At 33.7% G+C, this 20,393-nt stretch overlaps 1 protein-coding gene across 1 annotated transcript in view; it reads left to right on the top strand.

Annotated features, from left to right (window-relative positions):
• Positions 1 to 20,393, top strand: part of LOC136975928 (reelin-like) — a 203,913-nt gene that overhangs the window by 143,868 nt on the left and 39,652 nt on the right. The window contains exons 37-42 of the mRNA XM_067271094.1: positions 278 to 542; positions 1,493 to 1,634; positions 1,743 to 1,850; positions 5,706 to 5,874; positions 15,611 to 15,751; positions 17,269 to 17,443. Of these exons, the coding sequence (XP_067127195.1) occupies positions 278 to 542; positions 1,493 to 1,634; positions 1,743 to 1,850; positions 5,706 to 5,874; positions 15,611 to 15,751; positions 17,269 to 17,443 (1,000 nt within the window). The remainder of the gene's footprint in view (positions 1 to 277; positions 543 to 1,492; positions 1,635 to 1,742; positions 1,851 to 5,705; positions 5,875 to 15,610; positions 15,752 to 17,268; positions 17,444 to 20,393) is intronic.

Raw genomic sequence — 20,393 nt, 5'->3', positions numbered from 1 at the left:
TCATGGCTTAAAAATGTTGAGAACCAGTGTTTTAGTCTATTTATTTTATTTTAAAGGATTGTAATTTAACCTGAGCACTTTTATTTAGAATATAGACAATTTATTTTTTTCTTAATTCAAAATTTAGTTTTCTGAATATACTAAAAAATTATGATTCTTTAAAACTAAATAATGTTTGCAGATTTAAAAAATTAATTCAAAAACTTACTTTTAACTTTGTTATATTCTGTTATATTGATTGTACTTTATTTGAAAATATATATGGTTTAATTAATAGTGCTGTGCAGTTTTATTTGAGACTTGGTTGTGATTCTCGTCCATCTTCTCCAGAAGAACAACCAGTATTATTTCAATACAGCAATAATGGTGGAGTAACATGGGACTTATTAGAAGAATTTGGATTTGGTGAAGAAACTCATAGTCCTTTTCCAGCATACATTGCAATAGAGCTTCCTCAAAGAGCAAGAACTAATTCAACTCAACTTCGATGGTGGCAACCATCATCAAGTGGTATCTTTCAGGAAGAATGGGCTATTGATCATGTAAGATTAATACAGTGAAATGCTGATATAATGAAATTGAGGGACTATCAAAATGTTTTTGTTATAATGAAATTTTGTTATATTGAAATACTGTCAAAAATGTAAGGATAAAAGAAATTTATTGATGATCAAAATAATCACTTACATTTTGAAATAAGAAACTTTTTAAAAATGCAATTTATCTATTAGTATTTATATGGAACCAAATTTTTCATTTTCAGAATGTAAGTTATATTAAATTAGAATAAAAATTAATCAAAAAATATCAGAAGCGAACAACTAAAATAGCAATATAGTAGTACCAATTAGTTGAAATCCTGCCTCTCTAATTGTTATTTCTGTTTGAGGCCATTATTTTCTGGTAAAAGAAGTCTAATTTTTGTGTGTTGTTTCTTTAATCAAAGTTTTTTGATAAAATCCAGTAGTGTGACACAGCATTCTAGTAGACCATCAAGCACATCTTTTTGTTTAATTCCTTTTTGCACATTGAAAGAGAACAATAAAATATTAGACAAAGAAAACTGCTTTTCTTTATTTTTTTCTGAAACTTAAAAAGAAATAAACTGTTGAGTAATAGTATCAAAACAAAACTATAACTAAGAATTAAAATTAATGTTGCCTGACAGTTTGACATAATATTCATCATTTACTAATAATGCATGATTTATGCATTTATAGATTTCATTATAATGAAACTATTCTTTTGTAATGGACACAATTTTTATTACATTAAACTGAAATTTTTGTTATAATGGTATTCATTAAACTGAAACATTTTTGCATTGAGCTGAATAGGAAATTGGTGGAGATTCAAGATATATTCATTATGCTGAAAATTTTATTAAACTGACATTCATTATACCAACATTTCACTGTATCATAATATTTTCTGACTTTTATTATCATGTGTAATACTAATGTTAACAATATTATTCATTTAAATGTAACAGATTTTTATTGGTGGTGACATTAATGGTTTGTTAGCATTAAATGATGATTTTACGACATCTCATGAAGCCAATTGGGTACTTACACCAGGTTCAGTTATGGAGCCAGTTTGTGGTGGAAGACATAATTTTCTTCATTTTAGAGGTTTATTTTAATTTTTAATTTTATGACTTTAATTAATCAAAATGATATTATATGAAATACATAAGTAAATTATTTTATGTGTATTGTTTTATCTTATTTCTATTACAGATTCTGATGATACAAGATATGCTGTTACAACAGATGTAATTGTATCTGAAACAACGTACATCCAATTTCAGATTGCAATGGGTTGTAAAGAATCACCACTTTGTTATGGTATGATATATATCAATGAAATTTAAATTGTTTTTAAAAATACAGATATTTTTTATTGTAATTGTGAAAATTTGTATTATATAATTTAAAAATTTAATTTAGCAAATTTCATTTTATCTATGTAAATAGAAGTTCTGTTGACCTTTGTTTTGCCTTGACGGGCGTGCAAGGCGTGCACCGCACGTGGGTGGTACGTCCATGGGGCGGCAAATTGGTATTGCTGGCAAGTTCAGCATAGGTAGTTGTAGTTAAACAGGGGCGGTATTGCACACCGGCATTCAAACAGCTAGCAGCGCTGCTGCTGTTGACACACATTAATTCTTTTTCTCTGTTGACAATTATCTAATTCAGTATATTTTTGTGTGACCTTTGCTCTTTATGTGGATAAATACTTAGCTATGACTTTATAAGAGATTTATCACTAGATTTCTTTTAAAACTTATAAAATAAATAATTTTGAGTTTTAAGGCTTACAACTTTGAGATTTATTTTCTAAATTTCTGTTCTAATACAATATTAAACACACCAATAAACCAAAAATCTAGGACTTTCATTTTTACATTAAAATATAAGTTTAATGTTTTCAGTCATCTTAAACAACTATCTTCAATTACGGAATGTGCTATCAAATGGAATCTTTAAATTTTTATACAATACCCAATTTAATGGCATATTTTTAAAAAATTTAAACATTCCATTTAATAGCATTTCCTGTGATTGAATATATTATATGATCTGTAGATGATTGTTTAAGATGACCAGAAACATTCAATTTTATGTTAAAATATAAGTGTAAACTGCTGGATTTGTGGTTTAATGGTGTGTTTAATAGAAACATTCAGTTCTATGAGCTAGTAAAACTGATACAATATTTTATTTACATAAACAAACCCATTTTTCTAAATGAATGAATGAGAGATCTGTGTGCATATTGCAAATAATGTTTGTCTGATTTTTATGCAAAAATTTTTTGTGGCTACCCAAAAACACCACCAGAGGGTTCAAAGCAGTTAAATATTGTGACTACAAGATATGGTAGTTATTGTGGAAAATTTTTATCATGGTTTTACTGTAAAAGCAGGGAATCCTAAAATAAAAAGTCAGCATTTGATCATTTTTAACTTTGTGTAAATTTTTTAATAATGTATTGTCATTTTAATCAAGATTTAGTTGTATCTTCAAGCCAATTCACTGTTACTTTTGTGTTGGATTGTAAAAAGGATAAAAAGAATAGACTTGAAAAAAGGTTATATATTTTTTGTAAGTTTTCTTAAGCTTCAAATCTTCTATAGTGTTTGCCAATATACAATTCTTGATTTGATGTAAGATTAGCCATGTACAGTTGGGATTGGAATTTAATATTGAATTGAGCATTGGAAATGACCATTCCCTTGGTCTGAATTGTTCTCAAATTATTCCTGGAAACAGGTGAGAGACCAATTGGGATGTGTGATTGAGGGGCCAATCTTTTAAAAGCCTGTGTCTCAAGTATATAGAACACCTTGATCTGTTTCTATCAGACCAACACATCTTTGTGAAACTGTTTCATATCTGACTTACTATGCTCCTTCCAAACCATTCTTACTGGATCCTCCAGATTTCCTTTGCTTCGTTACTTCCTTAGGTTGAACCAATGCCATTGTCAGACTATTCATCATCATCATCATCAACTTCTCCATTCAGCAAATTGTGGATACCGTTGCTTGACATCAATGAGAATGACTGTCTTTCTCTACCTTGTGGAACCCAAACTTTCTACCTCTCCTGGACAAATGCTCTCAACACTTGGAAAAATGCTCTCAACACTTGGAAAAATGCTTGGAAAAATTGTTTTTCATAATATTAAAATTATTAACATCTAAAAGTGATAAAAATTCTAAAGATTTTATGTCTGAAAATCTGTCAATATAATTACAGCATAATTAAAAGAAAATTATAATTAAATTTAGCTTTGTAAAGAAACGTACATAAAAATAACATTGAATACTCTACTTTTTAAATCTTAAAACAATTCACTTAGTCAGGTAGCTCTCTACCAGTGGCTAAGAGATAGAATCGTTGGAAGCATTATATGATATTTGGGTGTGTTGCTTCCACCAGCTAAACCGGGTGAGGTTGGTGCTCTGTATAGCGCATGCGCCAATGCCTATAATCTGGCTGCTTTACACCATTCAGTTATTTTTGCCATGAAAGCTGACCTGGTTTTGACAATACAGCACTTCCATTCTGCCACTGATATTCGAATATACGATAACAATCTTATCATTTTTTTCACATGTAGTATAGAAATTTGTAATAAAATACGTAATGCGGTTATAATAAAATATTAATTTTAATTAATTCAGAGTATGTTAAAATAGGAAAATAATCGCCCAATATGAATTTATATTTTAGAAAATACAAGGGACGTGACGCTTCCATTGCTTTCAATGATGGCACGCCACTGGTCAAAAGTACAGCACTAACAAATTCTAGACTGTATCACTATAAAAAATGGTTATTGATGCATCTATTCAAAAAATGGCACAGAAATATGATATTTTGTTTGACCACTAAATTGTGCAAAGTAAAATGCTGACTGCTGCTCACTTATGACAAAATGGAGCTTGGAAAGAAGTCTATTAAGAATCAGTTGCAGATCCAGAAGAAGCCTAAAGGGAAGCTAACTCAAAAATGAAAAATATTTGAATAATTATAAGTATCTTTTATTAATGTGTGCAAGATTACAGATGGTCCAGTAAATCATATTTACCATCATAAATGTTTTTAAAAACAATGTTTTGAATTTCAAACAAATAAATTTAATTTTTTTTTTTGGTGTGTGTTAATAGAGAGGTATCTGTAGTCCTCCTATAGATCTGTTTCTACAGGAGTTGAAATTTCTGTTGCCCAATCTAAGTGATGCATTTCTACAATCAGTTGTCTTTGTTGATGAAACCTGGTTATATCACTACAATCCTAATAGCACAGGCCAACAGTGTGAAAATTATCATTATTTTCCACTCTAATAAGGCAAGAGATTTTCTGTCAGCTGGAAAGATAATGGTCATCACCTTCTTTGCCAAAGAATAGTGTACTGACACGTTAGACCACTGCATACAATAATCTTTAGATAGTACTACCTGTCAATTCTACATATTCTGTAGGATCACATTCACAGGACACATCCTAATCTCTGTGCCAATAGCTGATGGCTTCTGTACCATAACAATGTACATCTGCAAATTGCAAATGTGGTGATTAAATTTTAGGCTAAGAAAAATGTTTTGTATATTCCACATTTCATACCCCAGATTTAGCACCCTGAGACTTTTTTGTATTCCCAAAATTAACCTCAAATTTTATGGGAAATCCATCTCTTATCTACAATAGTAGTGGTCAAAGCATCAGCAATTCTGAAGAATATCTCAAAGGATAAGCTATTATTTGTGTTCAAAGAATTGGCAGAAATGATAACAGAAGTGCATTGAATTTCATAGAAAAATACTTTTAAAAAATCAATTACCATATTTTACGGACTATAAGACACACTTTTTTCTTCGAAAAATTGCCTCCAAAATTCAGGTGCGTCTTATAGTCCGTAGCATCTTATAGGTATTTTTTTAAAAAATTGTTTAAAAATTAAGGTGCATCTTATAGTCCGTAAAATACGGTACTATGTCTCAGAGTGATTATCATCTGAGAAAAAAATTAGTTTCAATTTGTTTTGACTTGGTCTCATATGTGAATTGTTATATTGAATTTTTAATTATGTTTTATATAAACTTTATTTTGTTTTAATTTTATACTGAAAATTTCCATGAATAATTATTGGATAAAAAAATTATATTTTTTCAATCTATCTCCAAATTATAGAAATTTCACTTGAATATAGTACTGATATGGGGAAGACATGGTCTTTGGCACGAAAACATTGTCTTCCTTCTGATGTTGATTGCATGGAATATTTTGAACCAAGTATTTATTTTTCTGATGTGTGTACCACAATTACTCGAATTACTCTTCCTTTACCGTCATATACAAGGTAAGTTTATTTATTTTAATTTTTTAATAAGTACTTGCAATTAAGATTAATCTTCAGCCTAATACATAATAATTCAGTCAAAATACAAGAAACCAAAAATAATTAAACTTACAAAATTAAGATATTAAAATAACTGAAACTTTTTACAAGAAAGTTACATTTTGAACAAAATTAAACTGAAAATAATTTTAATATCAATAATAAAATTATTTTAATATCAATAATAAAATTATTTTCTGTTTAATTTTTTCTGAATTTCATTTATTATTATTATTATTATTATTGGCACAATAAAATAAAAATGTTAAATCATATTCATTTACTTTTACACTTAATTTATATACTTGGGACAGTTCACAAACACTTTCAATCAAATTACCAGCGAACACAGGAATTTTTCAGTAGCCATTTCCTTGTCACCATATCATACAAGTGAAATATTGATATCTTCAAACATATGTTAGTGCAGGGCCTAATTTGGCATAAGGCAGGCATGACATTTGCCCGGGGCCCGTAATAGGTTCTAAATGTACCATTGTTTTATTAGTATTGCGAATTACTATATTATTAGTGCCATAATTCAAGGGTTAATATATTGATTATTGTATGTTTGTAATTGTTTTGAAATAAAAATACCTTAATTTTAAATATTACAAGTTTATTTATATTTGTATTTATATTTATATTTGTTAAATTATCTATAATAAATTGATTTTTTTATTATTGCTTTATTTTTTATATAATAAATGTAAATCATAACTTTATTATTTCATTATCTATTTAAATAACATTCAAACTTCACAATTAAACACGAAAAACTCATTAATTTTTAACAAAAAATAAAATAAGAAACATGTTGATAAATCAATCCAAAGTCGACGCTAAAACTAAAACTAAAACACCCACAACTTGTGGTAAAGATTTTGCATATCTTTTGCAAAAATATTTAAATTTTCAAAGCCTACTACTAAGCCTATTATTTTTCCTAATTATTTTTAACCCTTAGCCTGCCGTTTGCCACGTCTCTTGTTTACGTTTATTTTGTAAAACGGCCAGGGTAAAACAGGTGAATCGGGCAATATTATTTTAAAAATTCACCAAAAATTAAATTATTATTTTACTCATATGAAAAAAATCACATATATTTATCAATATAGTTAGTTTTAAATACAACATTTTTCAATAAAGTTTGTTTGAAAAATTTATGAGGGAAAAAAATAACATATGATAACTGATATTCAAACTTGAAAATTTGTTACTTTTTGTCAAAATTAACATTGTCTGGTTACTTCATTCTTATTGTCACTGAGCCAGAACCACATAGAATATTGTTCTGTACAATTTGATATAATATTTTTGCATGTACGTTTATTCGTTGTGAAATTATCGCACATTATATCAAACATTTGTTTGAAATCTGAACTTTATTCTGCTTTCAACTAATATAATGAACTAATATACTTTATTCATTTCATATCAAACAAGATTATATATTTTTGTAATAAACATATGATTACCAGTAGCAATAGTTGTAACATTTGCTGATATTTTAGATTTAAAAAAAAATTAAAAATTAAAAAAATATATAAAATATCAGAACTAAAGGTCATAACTTGAATATTTATAATGCATTAACATATTATAGCTGAATAAACTTATTATAGCAATATTATTGCACGAATATGCTAAAAATGAAATAAAAAATTATCAGAAAATGAAAAATTAAGAAAAAAAAAGCCGATAATTAAAATTTTTTAAGTCAACAAAACACCACCTGGACAAAAATATGTGAAACAGATGATAAACAAGACGCTGCCATCAAGTGCTGACATCTGTTGTTGATAAATTTTATAAAAATCAGGCCAAGGTAACGATCAATCGGTACCCTGGCCTTTTTGCTTAACAATTAGGGTAACGATAGATCGATACCCCGACCGGAAAAGGGTTAAAATTCCAAACATTGATATTTCTTAGAATTGCTTTGGAATAAAAGAAGAAAATACTGCGATGTAAGTAGCATATTTGCATTTATTTCTTCTGTACTAACAAAGTTGTATGTAGGAAGAAATAAAGTTTTCCTATTTAGTTTTTATTATTTATTTTTTATCTTTCTTATTCCATTTTTCAATACGATAATCGGTTATACATCAATTTTCTTTTTATTATATTCTGAAGGAAATTTTGCATAATTTGGCAGCCCCCAGCAAACTTCTTACAGACCCCCAGGGGGCCGCAGCCCCCCTGTTAAGAATCACTCAGTTAGATAGATGAAAGACAAGATCAGATATGGAAACCTTGGGGTAAGAGGCCCCAATTAACTATATACCAACTTCTGATGCAAACCAGAAATCATATTATTTCAGTTCAAAAATTTTTCCCTGAAAGGTGTTAGATAGATGACCAGCACGACTTTATTGTTAAAGGAAAAGAATTATGTACAGAGGCAAATCACTAATGGAGAGAATATATTTTAAATTAAATAAATTAAAAATATGATCAAAAATTGCAGCCCAGCATTGTGATGATGTCACAATAAATAATTACTCATTGTTTATGTACTGTATATCTACAATGATTTGTTAACAAAAATAAAACAGAAAAAATAATATTTTAATGCTTGAGATGGCAACTTCTATTTGCCTACCAGTAATTTTCTTGCTTTTAGTGGTTGTCCCAGAGGTTCAGGGTATACAGTGGGGTAATTTAAGGATTTTATTTTTGTTTTTACAATTTTCTGTGGAGTATATGCCATCCCAGGTTATCTGCTTGAAGTTACAGTACTAAAATCTTGAATTTAAACTTAATATCTCAAGTGGATGCATGCATTACATATGTAATTCAGTGTAATTCATTAATGAATTCTGTTTAAATAATAAAAAATATGAAAATGCTTTTACGTGCAGTTTTTAACTTCTTTGATTAGCTGTAATGTCAACAATAAAAAGCTGTAACTTATGAACTATATATACAAGACAGAAAGATCACACCAACAGGCACAACACCCTGCTAGAGCTTCGATGTATAGAAAATATAGCTGTTGAACATGGCTACAAAAGAGGCATGGTTTGCAGTTTGGCCCATGCCTACGCCAACCAACTTTCCCACGCAGCGTTTCTAATGCCCGGTCTACATCTAACAGTAGCCAGCAGCCAAATATGCATGCTGGTGCACAGTCATCCAGTTCAATCAACATTTGAACTTTTTATACAGGGAGATTGCAAACCAGAATGGCACAGAGATTGCATATAGGAGATCCAGCGCAATTTACAAGCTGCTACATAACACAAAAGATATAATAGATCTTAGCAGAACCCCAGGGGTTTACTCCATTCACCTCAGGGATGATAGGTTCCAAAGGGACTTAATTTATATTGGCTCAACCATACATTCAACTCAAAAAAGGATACGTGAACATCAATCCAACCTTACAAACAACAAGCACACTACTGCCTTGTCAGTGTACGCCACCAACCTAGAAGTTCGGGCGGACTTCCAGAACACAGATTAATTAGTCAGGCCTTTCAAATCAATCATATTCATCACCTGGAGGCCTTGGAGATTTATAAAGCCAACTTAAGAGGCAACTGTATTAACTTTAAAGACATGAGACTCTCGCGCATGCATGGAGATACCTGTTCAAAGAATTTGAATGGAGTCAGGCAGAGGGGTGAAATGTGATATATACAATGTTTAAAATTGAACAGCATCATTCTAACAGTCCAAGTAGAAAGCCAGTTTAGTTCAGCACCTGAAGCAAGCCTTGGTGAAGGCCAAAAACATTCAGTAGTTCAATTACTGGTAAAAAAGGTTTTGTTTGTGACAGTTTGTAAAGTGTGAAGCGCGATAGGAATACACAGACACGTGAATTCAATTAAAACAAATTTAATTTCGCGATTAATAATATATACAAATAAGTTCTTTGTGGATTCCCTCAGTCCAATTTCTCTTGTTGTCCGATTGTAACAATAAAACCCGCGCGATTCTTAACTAACTTAAACCTAAAAGGATAGAAAAGTATAAAAGTAGGAAGTGAGAAGAATTGATAGGATAGTGGGGTACCCTTGTTCTCGCTGAACTCCGATTCCGGCTGGTGGTTTATTCTGCGTATCTCTGGGTTCGTCAACGTTGTAAAAATACCTTTTAGGATAATTTCTTGTCAGTGTCTTTGACTCTACGGTCCGGATCCTCACCTCACGGCTCTCTATTCGGCCCTCGTAGAATTCCGTCTCACGAGCTCGCCGTTCTCGTCCGTGCTTCCTCGTGTCCGGCCGGAGAAAAAGTGACTCTTCGATGACCCAGATTTTACTCGTCCTCCACTCGAACTCTTTGTTCCACACGACCCCCTGGTGGGTGGGGAGTGGGAAGCCCGCGTTCCCAGAAGCCAGAACAATGGACAAAGGAAATTAGAAAGAAGGGTTAAGAAGGAGAGAAAATTATTAAAACTAATTAAATCTAAAATTCATATGTACAAAAATATGGCGTACAGCCACATACGCCCCATCGGAAAGGCTCAAAGTCCATGATGGAGTTTGTAGTAATCTACTCTCCTTTTCCGAAGGTGGTATCGACCCTCGCTTGCGGGAACAGCTTGATGCTCGTCATCCGATTCAAGGGGATTCTCTGGTGATGCATCGTCTTCTTGCCGCCTGATAGGTATCATCGGCTGTCTCCTGTACTGTAATGCAATCTCATCACCTCCATCATCATCAGACATATCCGGGGAATCATTGTTGTTGGGTCGGTAATGGTTTCGACCTTTATATACAGCATATGAATAATATGGTTTCAAACGATCGAAATGCACAATACAATTTTTCTTTCCATCACTACCACCCAACTCTGCGGTTACTGGACCTAAAATTCTCGTAATACGGAAAGGACCCGAATACTTAGGGGAAAATTTTCCGAACTTCCTACCCTGGTGCTTGCGTAACAGCCACACTCTCTCACCAACACTAAAGCCACGCCCTTTCCTTTTTATATTGCACCGCTCCCTATTCTTTAAGTTGTTTTGCCTGCTCCGTGAATAAGCCAAGTTACGAACAGTGTTCAATTTTTCTAACAGCTCCCTCCGATAATCATGCAAATTATGGTGGGCCGGCACGCCCGTCGGAAAGACCTGAGGTAACCTGGGGTCAAAACCGAAGAGAAGGAAGGCAGGGGATTCGCCGGTGGATGCATGAGTGGCGTTATTATAAGCAAACACTGCCTGAGCAAGATGCTCATCCCACTTCCCATTACTTCCTCTGGAGATCCGAGCTATAATACTACATATAGACTTATTAAACCGCTCACAAACCGAGTTCGCACACGGACGGTAAGCAGTAGTGATTTTATGTTTGATACGGAGTATGCCACATAATTCCTGAAACGTGGAAGAAGTGAAATTAGCCCCCCGGTCTGAGATAATAATTTCGGGGCAACCGTAACGGCATATCACATGCTGGAATATGGCGTCTGCTACGTTCTTTGCAGTCTGGTCCTTAATAGGAATTGCTTCAGAATACCTGGTGAAAACGTCAATGATAGATAGAATGTACCGATTTCCGCTGGGAGTAACCATGAGTGGGCCGACTATATCTATAGCTACCTTCTGAAAAGGGAAGCCAGCTAACTCTGTTTCTTGGAACGGCTCCTTTCCCTTGTGTAAATTAAACCTCTGACATGTCCTACACACCCTCACTACCGATCGGACTACCGATTGTAGACCCCGTATGTAGTAATGCCTGTCAACGGTATTACAAGTCTTCTCTATGCCCAAGTGCCCCCCAAGGCCCGACTCATGGAACGCTCTAACAACCTCTTCACCCATTTTCTGACCTACACATATCCGCTTCCAGTTATATAGGCCATATCTTCCCGGTTTAATGTGGACCAACACACCTCCTTCCAACTGGAATTCTGGCTGGACACCCTTTCCGGCAAGACCCTGATGCATGTTCCTTTGAGCCTTCGCAAGACCTAGTTTCATTTTTTTTAAAAAATCGTCTTCCATTTGTGATTCCACTACTCTATGGTGGAAACTGGGACTATGCACATCTAAACACTGGTTGACCAAGTTAGGTCTCTCTCCGCAACATATCGGGCGTGACAAAAGGTCGGCCACCGGATTGTGTTTACCCCTAACATGAGCTATCGTAACATCGTAATTCGTCAATTCTAAGGCCCATCTCATTAATCTGTCGTTGTGATTATTCATACTCCTCAAGTAAGATAAGGGCTTATGATCCGAATATACAGAAACTTCGTGACCTAGAACTATCGATTTGAAGTGCCGGAGAGAGAGAATAATCGCAAGGCACTCCTTCTCGATCGTTGAATACCTCAATTCCGGTCCCCTAAACTTCCTGCTATAATATCCGAGTGGGACCACGCCTTCATCCCGTTGCTGTCCCAAAACGGCACCTAGCCAACTATCAGAGGCATCGGTATATAGCACAAATGGAGAAGAGAAATCTGGGTGTGCCAAAAGGGGGGGGTTTGATAAAACTTCCTTGAACCTCATAAACTTGGACTGACAATTACTGTCCCAAACAAAATGTTTCCCTTTTTTTGTTAGTTCAGTCATGGGCAGCGCCATCTCGGAAAAATTGGGGATGAAATTGCGGAAAAAACCGACCATTCCGAGGAAACTGCGAACCTCTTTGACATTACGCGGGGTTCTACATTCCTTAATTGCTTCGACGTTGCCTGGGTCAGGGTATATACCATCACTACTAATGATGTGACCTAAATATTTAATTTCTCTAACACAAAATTTGCTTTTGGTAGGGTGGAGCTTCAGATTTGCCTTATGTAAGATCCCTATCACTTGATCAAGAAGTTTTAAATGCTCCTCCAGAGAAGGGGAAAAAAGGATGATATCATCCTGAAATACATAACATTTGTTTCCGATGAAGGGGGCGAGGAGACGTGACATACAATATTGAAAGAACCGACCGCTGTTCTTCCCCCCTTGTGGGATACGCGTTAATTGATATTTGGACCAAGGGGTAGTGAATGCAAATATATGCCTAACCTTGGGGTCAAGCGGGATCTGGAAGTAACCGGATTTGAGGTCTATTACGGAAAAGTATTTGCTACCATGGAAGGTCGTGAGTATTTCGTCCACCCTACTTAGCGGGAACACCTGTGGTTTCGTTATGTCATTAATCCTACGTAAGTCCAAAGTCATCCTGATTTCACCCGAGGTTTTCTTCACAATATGGATGGGGGAATTCCATTCCGAATGGCTTTCCTCTATGATGCCTGCCTTAAGATATGCATCAGTCAATTTTTTTAACTCGGCAAGGTAGCAATTCGGAATACGGTATTGACGGGTATTGATTACCCGGTTAGTGTCTATTTCAGGGCTGTGCATAAAAAGATCGGTGCCTTTCAAATCTTCGACCCCCTCCGAAAACAAACCGGGATACTTATCGAGGACGCGAGTCACCTGATTTTCGTCATTCGTTTTTGTAGTTCCTGGAGTTATGGCGGTGCCAACCAGAGTACTACTTAAGCAATCGAAATACATGATCGATGGGCGAGGACTATGGTTCAATACTCTAGCTTCACGACTGATGAATGTACATCCATCAATTATCAATGACGGGATTGAGTTGATGACATCCATCCCCAAGATCCCTTGGTATTCTAGCCTATCCGGGAATTCCATACAACAAAGGGAAGCGGGTATTATCTCATCCTTGTAGCTTATCGATCCCTTTAGGACTTCCTTACATGTGGAGATTGTGCCGTTGATACCTCTGATATGGGTGATCTCACCCCTTCTTGCAACCTGGAAGGACTTAGCCAATTTCGCGTTTTGAGTCAGCGCTATATCAACTAAAGACCTTTCCGCACCTGAGTCAATTAAGAATTTAATCTCTACCCCCACTACCCTGCCACATATTAATGGGAGTCCCCTCTCCGAACATGAAAATTCGGTCAGTTTAAAGATGAGGATGGGAACGCGACACTGACCCTGATCGGGTTCCCGGGCTGGTTTCAATTCCGAACTTTTTCTTTTGGGGCATTTCCGAGCCAAGTGATTTGGGCTATTGCAAATGAAACAAAGTCTGCCGTTAATATTAGGCGACTTAGTAGTCTGGGTCGGGTTTTCGGCCATCTTGGAAACTATTTCGAACAGGGTCTTCAACCCTTTTTCTAAACTAGCCAATCGATCCTCATCCTTTAGAGTATTTTTAGGGCTCACTCCAGGACGTGTACATTCAGCACCCACTTCGCTCTGGAAGTTATGACAGACCGTTTTGAGGTCGCTAGGATTACTACATTCCCTTTCTAGCTCTTCCTCCCTTTCAGCGTATTCAAAGGCTTTCTCTAAGGTAGCAGGTTCCCTGCGACACACGTGACTTCTGATACTTATGTCTAATCCCCTGATGAACCTCTCCTTGATAATCTCGTCTCTGAATGTCGCGATATTTGGGTTACTCCGGATAGCCCTAGACATTATGGTTCTAGTCCTAATGATATATTCACTGACTAATTCCTTTCCTCCTTGCCTCAAATTTAGTAATTGATCGAGTAAGCCCCTTCCTCTCCCTTCGTGCTTCTGGAAACATTTAATTAGATCTTGCTCAATTTCCTTAAACGTTGGTGCAGGCGATTGCTCCAATAAACAAAAGAAAGTGTTTAATGGTTCACCTTTTAGTTTAGCTTGCAACGCAGCCACCTTAACCTCGTCCCCCCATTGGGCTAACTTAGCCACATTATCAATGGTTCTAAATAGTTGATTTATATTTACCGTGTCGTTAGGCGAATTTGAGAAAGTGGGGATCATCCCTAAGAATCCAGTAACCACGAGTGGGGGGTTCTCACTGTGGCTTTCTGCCACCAAACTCATACTGGGAGTACCTTTGTCCTCCATATAACTTACAACGATGGCTGATAATCAGTACAGCTATACAGAGAATTGGATCAACGAGGAGGGAATCCTGTCGCGGACGCCAATGTAAAGTGTGAAGCGCGATAGGAATACACAGACACGTGAATTCAATTAAAACAAATTTAATTTCGCGATTAATAATATATACAAATAAGTTCTTTGTGGATTCCCTCAGTCCAATTTCTCTTGTTGTCCGATTGTAACAATAAAACCCGCGCGATTCTTAACTAACTTAAACCTAAAAGGATAGAAAAGTATAAAAGTAGGAAGTGAGAAGAATTGATAGGATAGTGGGGTACCCTTGTTCTCGCTGAACTCCGATTCCGGCTGGTGGTTTATTCTGCGTATCTCTGGGTTCGTCAACGTTGTAAAAATACCTTTTAGGATAATTTCTTGTCAGTGTCTTTGACTCTACGGTCCGGATCCTCACCTCACGGCTCTCTATTCGGCCCTCGTAGAATTCCGTCTCACGAGCTCGCCGTTCTCGTCCGTGCTTCCTCGTGTCCGGCCGGAGAAAAAGTGACTCTTCGATGACCCAGATTTTACTCGTCCTCCACTCGAACTCTTTGTTCCACACGACCCCCTGGTGGGTGGGGAGTGGGAAGCCCGCGTTCCCAGAAGCCAGAACAATGGACAAAGGAAATTAGAAAGAAGGGTTAAGAAGGAGAGAAAATTATTAAAACTAATTAAATCTAAAATTCATATGTACAAAAATATGGCGTACAGCCACAAGTTAACTTAACTTAGTCAAATTTTTTAAAATTAGTATCTAAAAAAATAGGGTGCATGCATTACTTGAGGGTACAAATTATTTGAGTAAATACTAAATATTGTAAGTATTTATTTCAGAACACACAATACTCGATTTCGTTGGATTCAGCATCAAGGTTTCAAAAGTTCTCAAACATGGGCTGTCGGACATGTTTATATAGGTGATGAATGTTCTTACATGTGTTCAGGACATGGAAGATGTAGCATGGGTGGTTGTTCGTAAGTATATTTTAAAGTTTATATTAATCCTTTTGACTTCTGATTTTTTCAAAAATAAATTATACAATGTTAAATTACTATTAATGAATGTACAGTATTGTGGCCATGCGCCTTATTTTGTATATTTTTGTATATATTACTCTTAGTATTTAGTCCATTTTCTTCCTCTTCGTTAGTTCTTATGTCCATCTTTTTCTAGAAACTTCTGTCTTCCCTAACCCTTCCCTGTTCAAATGGGGGTGACCTAATTAGAATACAAAGAAGAGGTGGTAGCCTGGGGGCTAAGCGGAGGAGGAGAGGTCATTTTTTTGACTGAGACGTCGAAGGGACAGGACGTATTGTGAAGACCTCCAGGTTGTTCTAGCATCAACTGGAGGACAAAGGACGGTAAGCCTAAGCCAACGTTCGTGAGAAATCCGAAGTATATTCTGATATAGGAACTTCGAAAAACTTTATTGGGAGGATTGGAGAGACGTCCAAAATCAACAACACTGAAAATTATCAATCTAGTATTCGCAACCATCACCCCAAGATCGTCGACACTTTGGGTACCCATTCTTTTCTATCAAACTTCCAACTATCCTATTGTCTATCTTTTCTTCCCTATCTTTTTTAGTCATATAAGTAGTTTTAAGTAATTAGTCTTAGTCCTTATATTTTGTAACGCACTGAATATTCTTTTGTTGTGAGGTCGCATAACGATCCTATCCGAGCATCTGCCGGAATTATATGTGGAAAGGGTTATTATTGTAAAAACGAGGAGTGTCGGAAGTGTAAAGGAATCCTGCAAAGTAAATAAACACGGGTGACGAGAACATAATTTTGTGTTATATTCCATTGTGAATCACTCACCACGTGCATATCCTACAGTATAATCAACTTTAAATAGATTTTACTTTCATTATTTTTGATTTTTTTCCTAAAGTTGAATTAATTATAAACATAAGTTTTGAATTTTACTGTAGAATTTTTAAATATTTTTATAGGATAAAATATTTTCAAGACATTTTTCAAAAAACACAAATAAATCTGGATATATGGGTATTTGAATTAAAATACAACTTATTAGTTTTACATAATTATTTTTATTATTGATGTGCACAGTTTAATATAAAATATTTATAGCTGTATATATATTCTCATATATACAGCTATATCAAATAATAACAATTTAGAAAACATAATAAGACAAAAAGCAATGTTGAAATACTAGATTGGATTGATTGCTTAATATAGAATTATACATTAGACAAAATATACATGTGTTCAATAATTTTTTTGCCATTTAACAGCATTTGTATCTTTCACATATGAAGTTTAGAAGGATTCTTTTCAGCATTTTTTTTCATTTATCTTATAATTATATATACAAAAAAATGAAATAAAAAATAACATTTTAATGCTTGAGATGAAACCTTTTAAACAAATTATCTTAGAGTGAGATATACCTGTACTATTAACATTTCATTTTTTAATAATAAATTTTAAAAAATTATTATAGTTATTTTAATTTTTAGATGTGATGATGGTTGGGCTGGAACATCATGTGATGAACCAAAATCACCTTTACCAACAGAACTTAGAGATCAGTTTATATCTAATCCTTCATCTGCTTGGTATCAAATAAATGGCGGTGTTATATCAGATTTGTGTGGACCTGTAGGATCTGGATCAGCTTTTCACTTTTATGGAGTACAGTATATAACCATTTCTATACACACACATATATATATAGTTTACCTTAAAAATAATATAGTTTGATATTAATTAATTATATTTGTACATAATATAATTATATGTTATAAAGTGATTTTTATGTATTTGAAATTAATTTCAAATTTGTAAAACCATGTGATGAAATTTATTTAACTTGTTTTCAGTAATGTTTTATAACTCTTCATATATATTTTAAAAATGGAATAAAATAAAATAATAATTACTTCTCTTTATGCAATGAATAAGTTGAAGAAATAAATTATTGCTTAAGTATCAATTTCCCTTGAAAATTTTCTTTTTCTCAATAGATTAATTGATTTAACTTCACAGTTGGTTTAACCGTAGTTATTTCGTCTGTACCGCATTTCATCAGAGACAAAGACTATTGGGTTTTATTCACATTATTCTTTATTTCACTATGCATTTCGGGTGCAATCTTTTCCGTTTATTTTGCACCCCTCATCAGGTGTTACATTTCTACAATTGGTAGAGAATACATTTGTTACATTAATTATTGTAGATGGGTTTCTTAATATATATAAGTTATAAAAGATTATTACAGTTTTTTTGGACTAGTCATAAAGAGTTATTACAATTATTATAATTATTACATTATTTAGATTGATTTAACACAAATTAATGTAAGGGATTATTTCAAATTTTATTATTGTTAGTATTATTCGGTACTAACCTTTTTTAAGACCATTCCGTTATGAGGTGTTTATGTCATTGTCCCCCGAGGCATTTCTAACTGTCCTTCGTTTAGTTTATTTGCGTTTCTTAAGCCCCTCCCCATTTCCTCCCACACTTCGTCTACCTCCATGCCGTTGTTTAGATTTATTGTGTTGATTTTATTGACTATTGTAAAGTGCTAAATCTAAACAACGGCATGGAGGTAGACGAAGTGTGGGAGGTAATGGGGAGGGGCTTAAGAAACGCAAATAAACTAAACGAAGGACAGTTAGAAATGCCTCGGGGACAGTGACATAAACACCTCATAACGGAATGGTCTTAAAAAAGGTTAGTACCGAATAATACTAACAATAATAAAATTTGAAATAATCCCTTACATTAATTTGTGTTAAATCAATCTAAATAATGTAATAATTATAATAATTGTAATAACTCTTTATGACTAGTCCAAAAAAACTGTAATAATCTTTTATAACTTATATATATTAAGAAACCCATCTACAATAATTAATGTAACAAATGTATTCTCTACCAATTGTAGAAATGTAACACCTGATGAGGGGTGCAAAATAAACGGAAAAGATTGCACCCGAAATGCATAGTGAAATAAAGAATAATGTGAATAAAACCCAATAGTCTTTGTCTCTGATGAAATGCGGTACAGACGAAATAACTACGGTTAAACCAACTGTGAAGTTAAATCAATTAATCTATTGAGAAAAAGAAAATTTTCAAGGGAAATTGATACTTAAGCAATATATACAAAAAACCGCACCATTAACGTCTAATACTTATAGAAGAACTAAATTATTGTTGACATGCATACCAATAAATGGTGTATTGCTGGAAACAACAGACAGATACATATAAGAACAAATATTCGCAAAACAAATATATAACCACAGAACTCATATCTCTTGTACCCCTTGTACAACACAAAAATACAAACTTTTGTTTTATACAAAACAAGCATTTTTGATTTAACACAAAGCATATATTATCTACGTCACTAAAAGTCATGCAGAGAAGACTGTAGAATGTGTGTTCAGCTGCTCCTCTCTTTGAGTATTTTAACAAGAAGAAAGAGTTTTATACTAATTTTGATATTCTCTATGACTTTACTTCTAAGATCTTCCTCCAATATTATTTGAAATTGGAAAAGTCTAAAGAACACAATGTATTTCAAAATTTGAAATTGCCAATCAGATGTGCATAGATAGTTGATGTAATTAAATTATAAATATTTATCAAAATGTGCTTGCCAAGCATGCAAAATGCATTTCTCTTCTTTATAATTAATACAGCCTCCAAATTCCAAGTCCACTTTAAAGATCGCAAGGGTTTTCAATTCTCTAAGTTGTTCAGTAGAGATAGCACATCTTATCAAAGAGGCCTGATCTAATTTTTCAGGCAAGCAATTAACCAGGTAAGGTCATTTAAGTTATAACAACTTAAATGACCTTGCCTGGTGTGACAAAATATTCCAGATGAATCTAGTTTATATAGGGTCTACAAAAAAGGTTGATGAAAAAACAGATAGAGAAACACAGATATGACTTAGTTTGCACAAAGAGATCCATAGTCCTATCCACATGTGTCAGACAATGACATCATAGCAAAATTAGATCAGACCTCTTTGATAAAATGGATAAGATGTGCTTTCTCTACTGAACAACTCAGAGAATTGGAAACCCCTTGAGATCTTTAAAGCAGATCAATTTGGAGACTGTAATAATTTTAAAGAAGAGAAATGCTTGGTAAGCACATTTTGATAAACATTTATCAAAATTTCTTACCAAGTGTGACGTCAACCATCTATGCACATCTGATTGGAAGTTTTAAATTTTGAAATAGATTGTGTTCTTTAGACTTTTCCAATTTTGAATAATACATAAGGAAGATTTTAGGAAAAGTTCAAAAAATTTTGTTATACAGAGAAATAAAGTTACTGGACTAGATAAAGATCCTGCAGTTATATATCAGATACGTATAAAAGAGAATTACATATCAGCGGGTTATGTATGACTCAGACGTCACTGTATCAAAATTTGAACAAAAAGTTAAGCCATATTTTCATTGTTATTGCATAATAACATATTAACAGACACCAAATAACTGTAGAGTATTTTGTTTCCCAAATTTTGTTCATATGTATATATGTCTGTTGTATTTATTTAGTATGTATACATGTATTAATGTATTATTTAAGAAAATTATTATAATAGTTAGTAAA

This window comes from Centruroides vittatus, unplaced genomic scaffold, assembly GCF_030686945.1.
Source record: "Centruroides vittatus isolate TY-2023 unplaced genomic scaffold, ASM3068694v2 contig_391, whole genome shotgun sequence".
Taxonomy (NCBI): domain Eukaryota; kingdom Metazoa; phylum Arthropoda; class Arachnida; order Scorpiones; family Buthidae; genus Centruroides; species Centruroides vittatus.
This window is presented reverse-complemented; position numbering and strand designations above follow the sequence as displayed.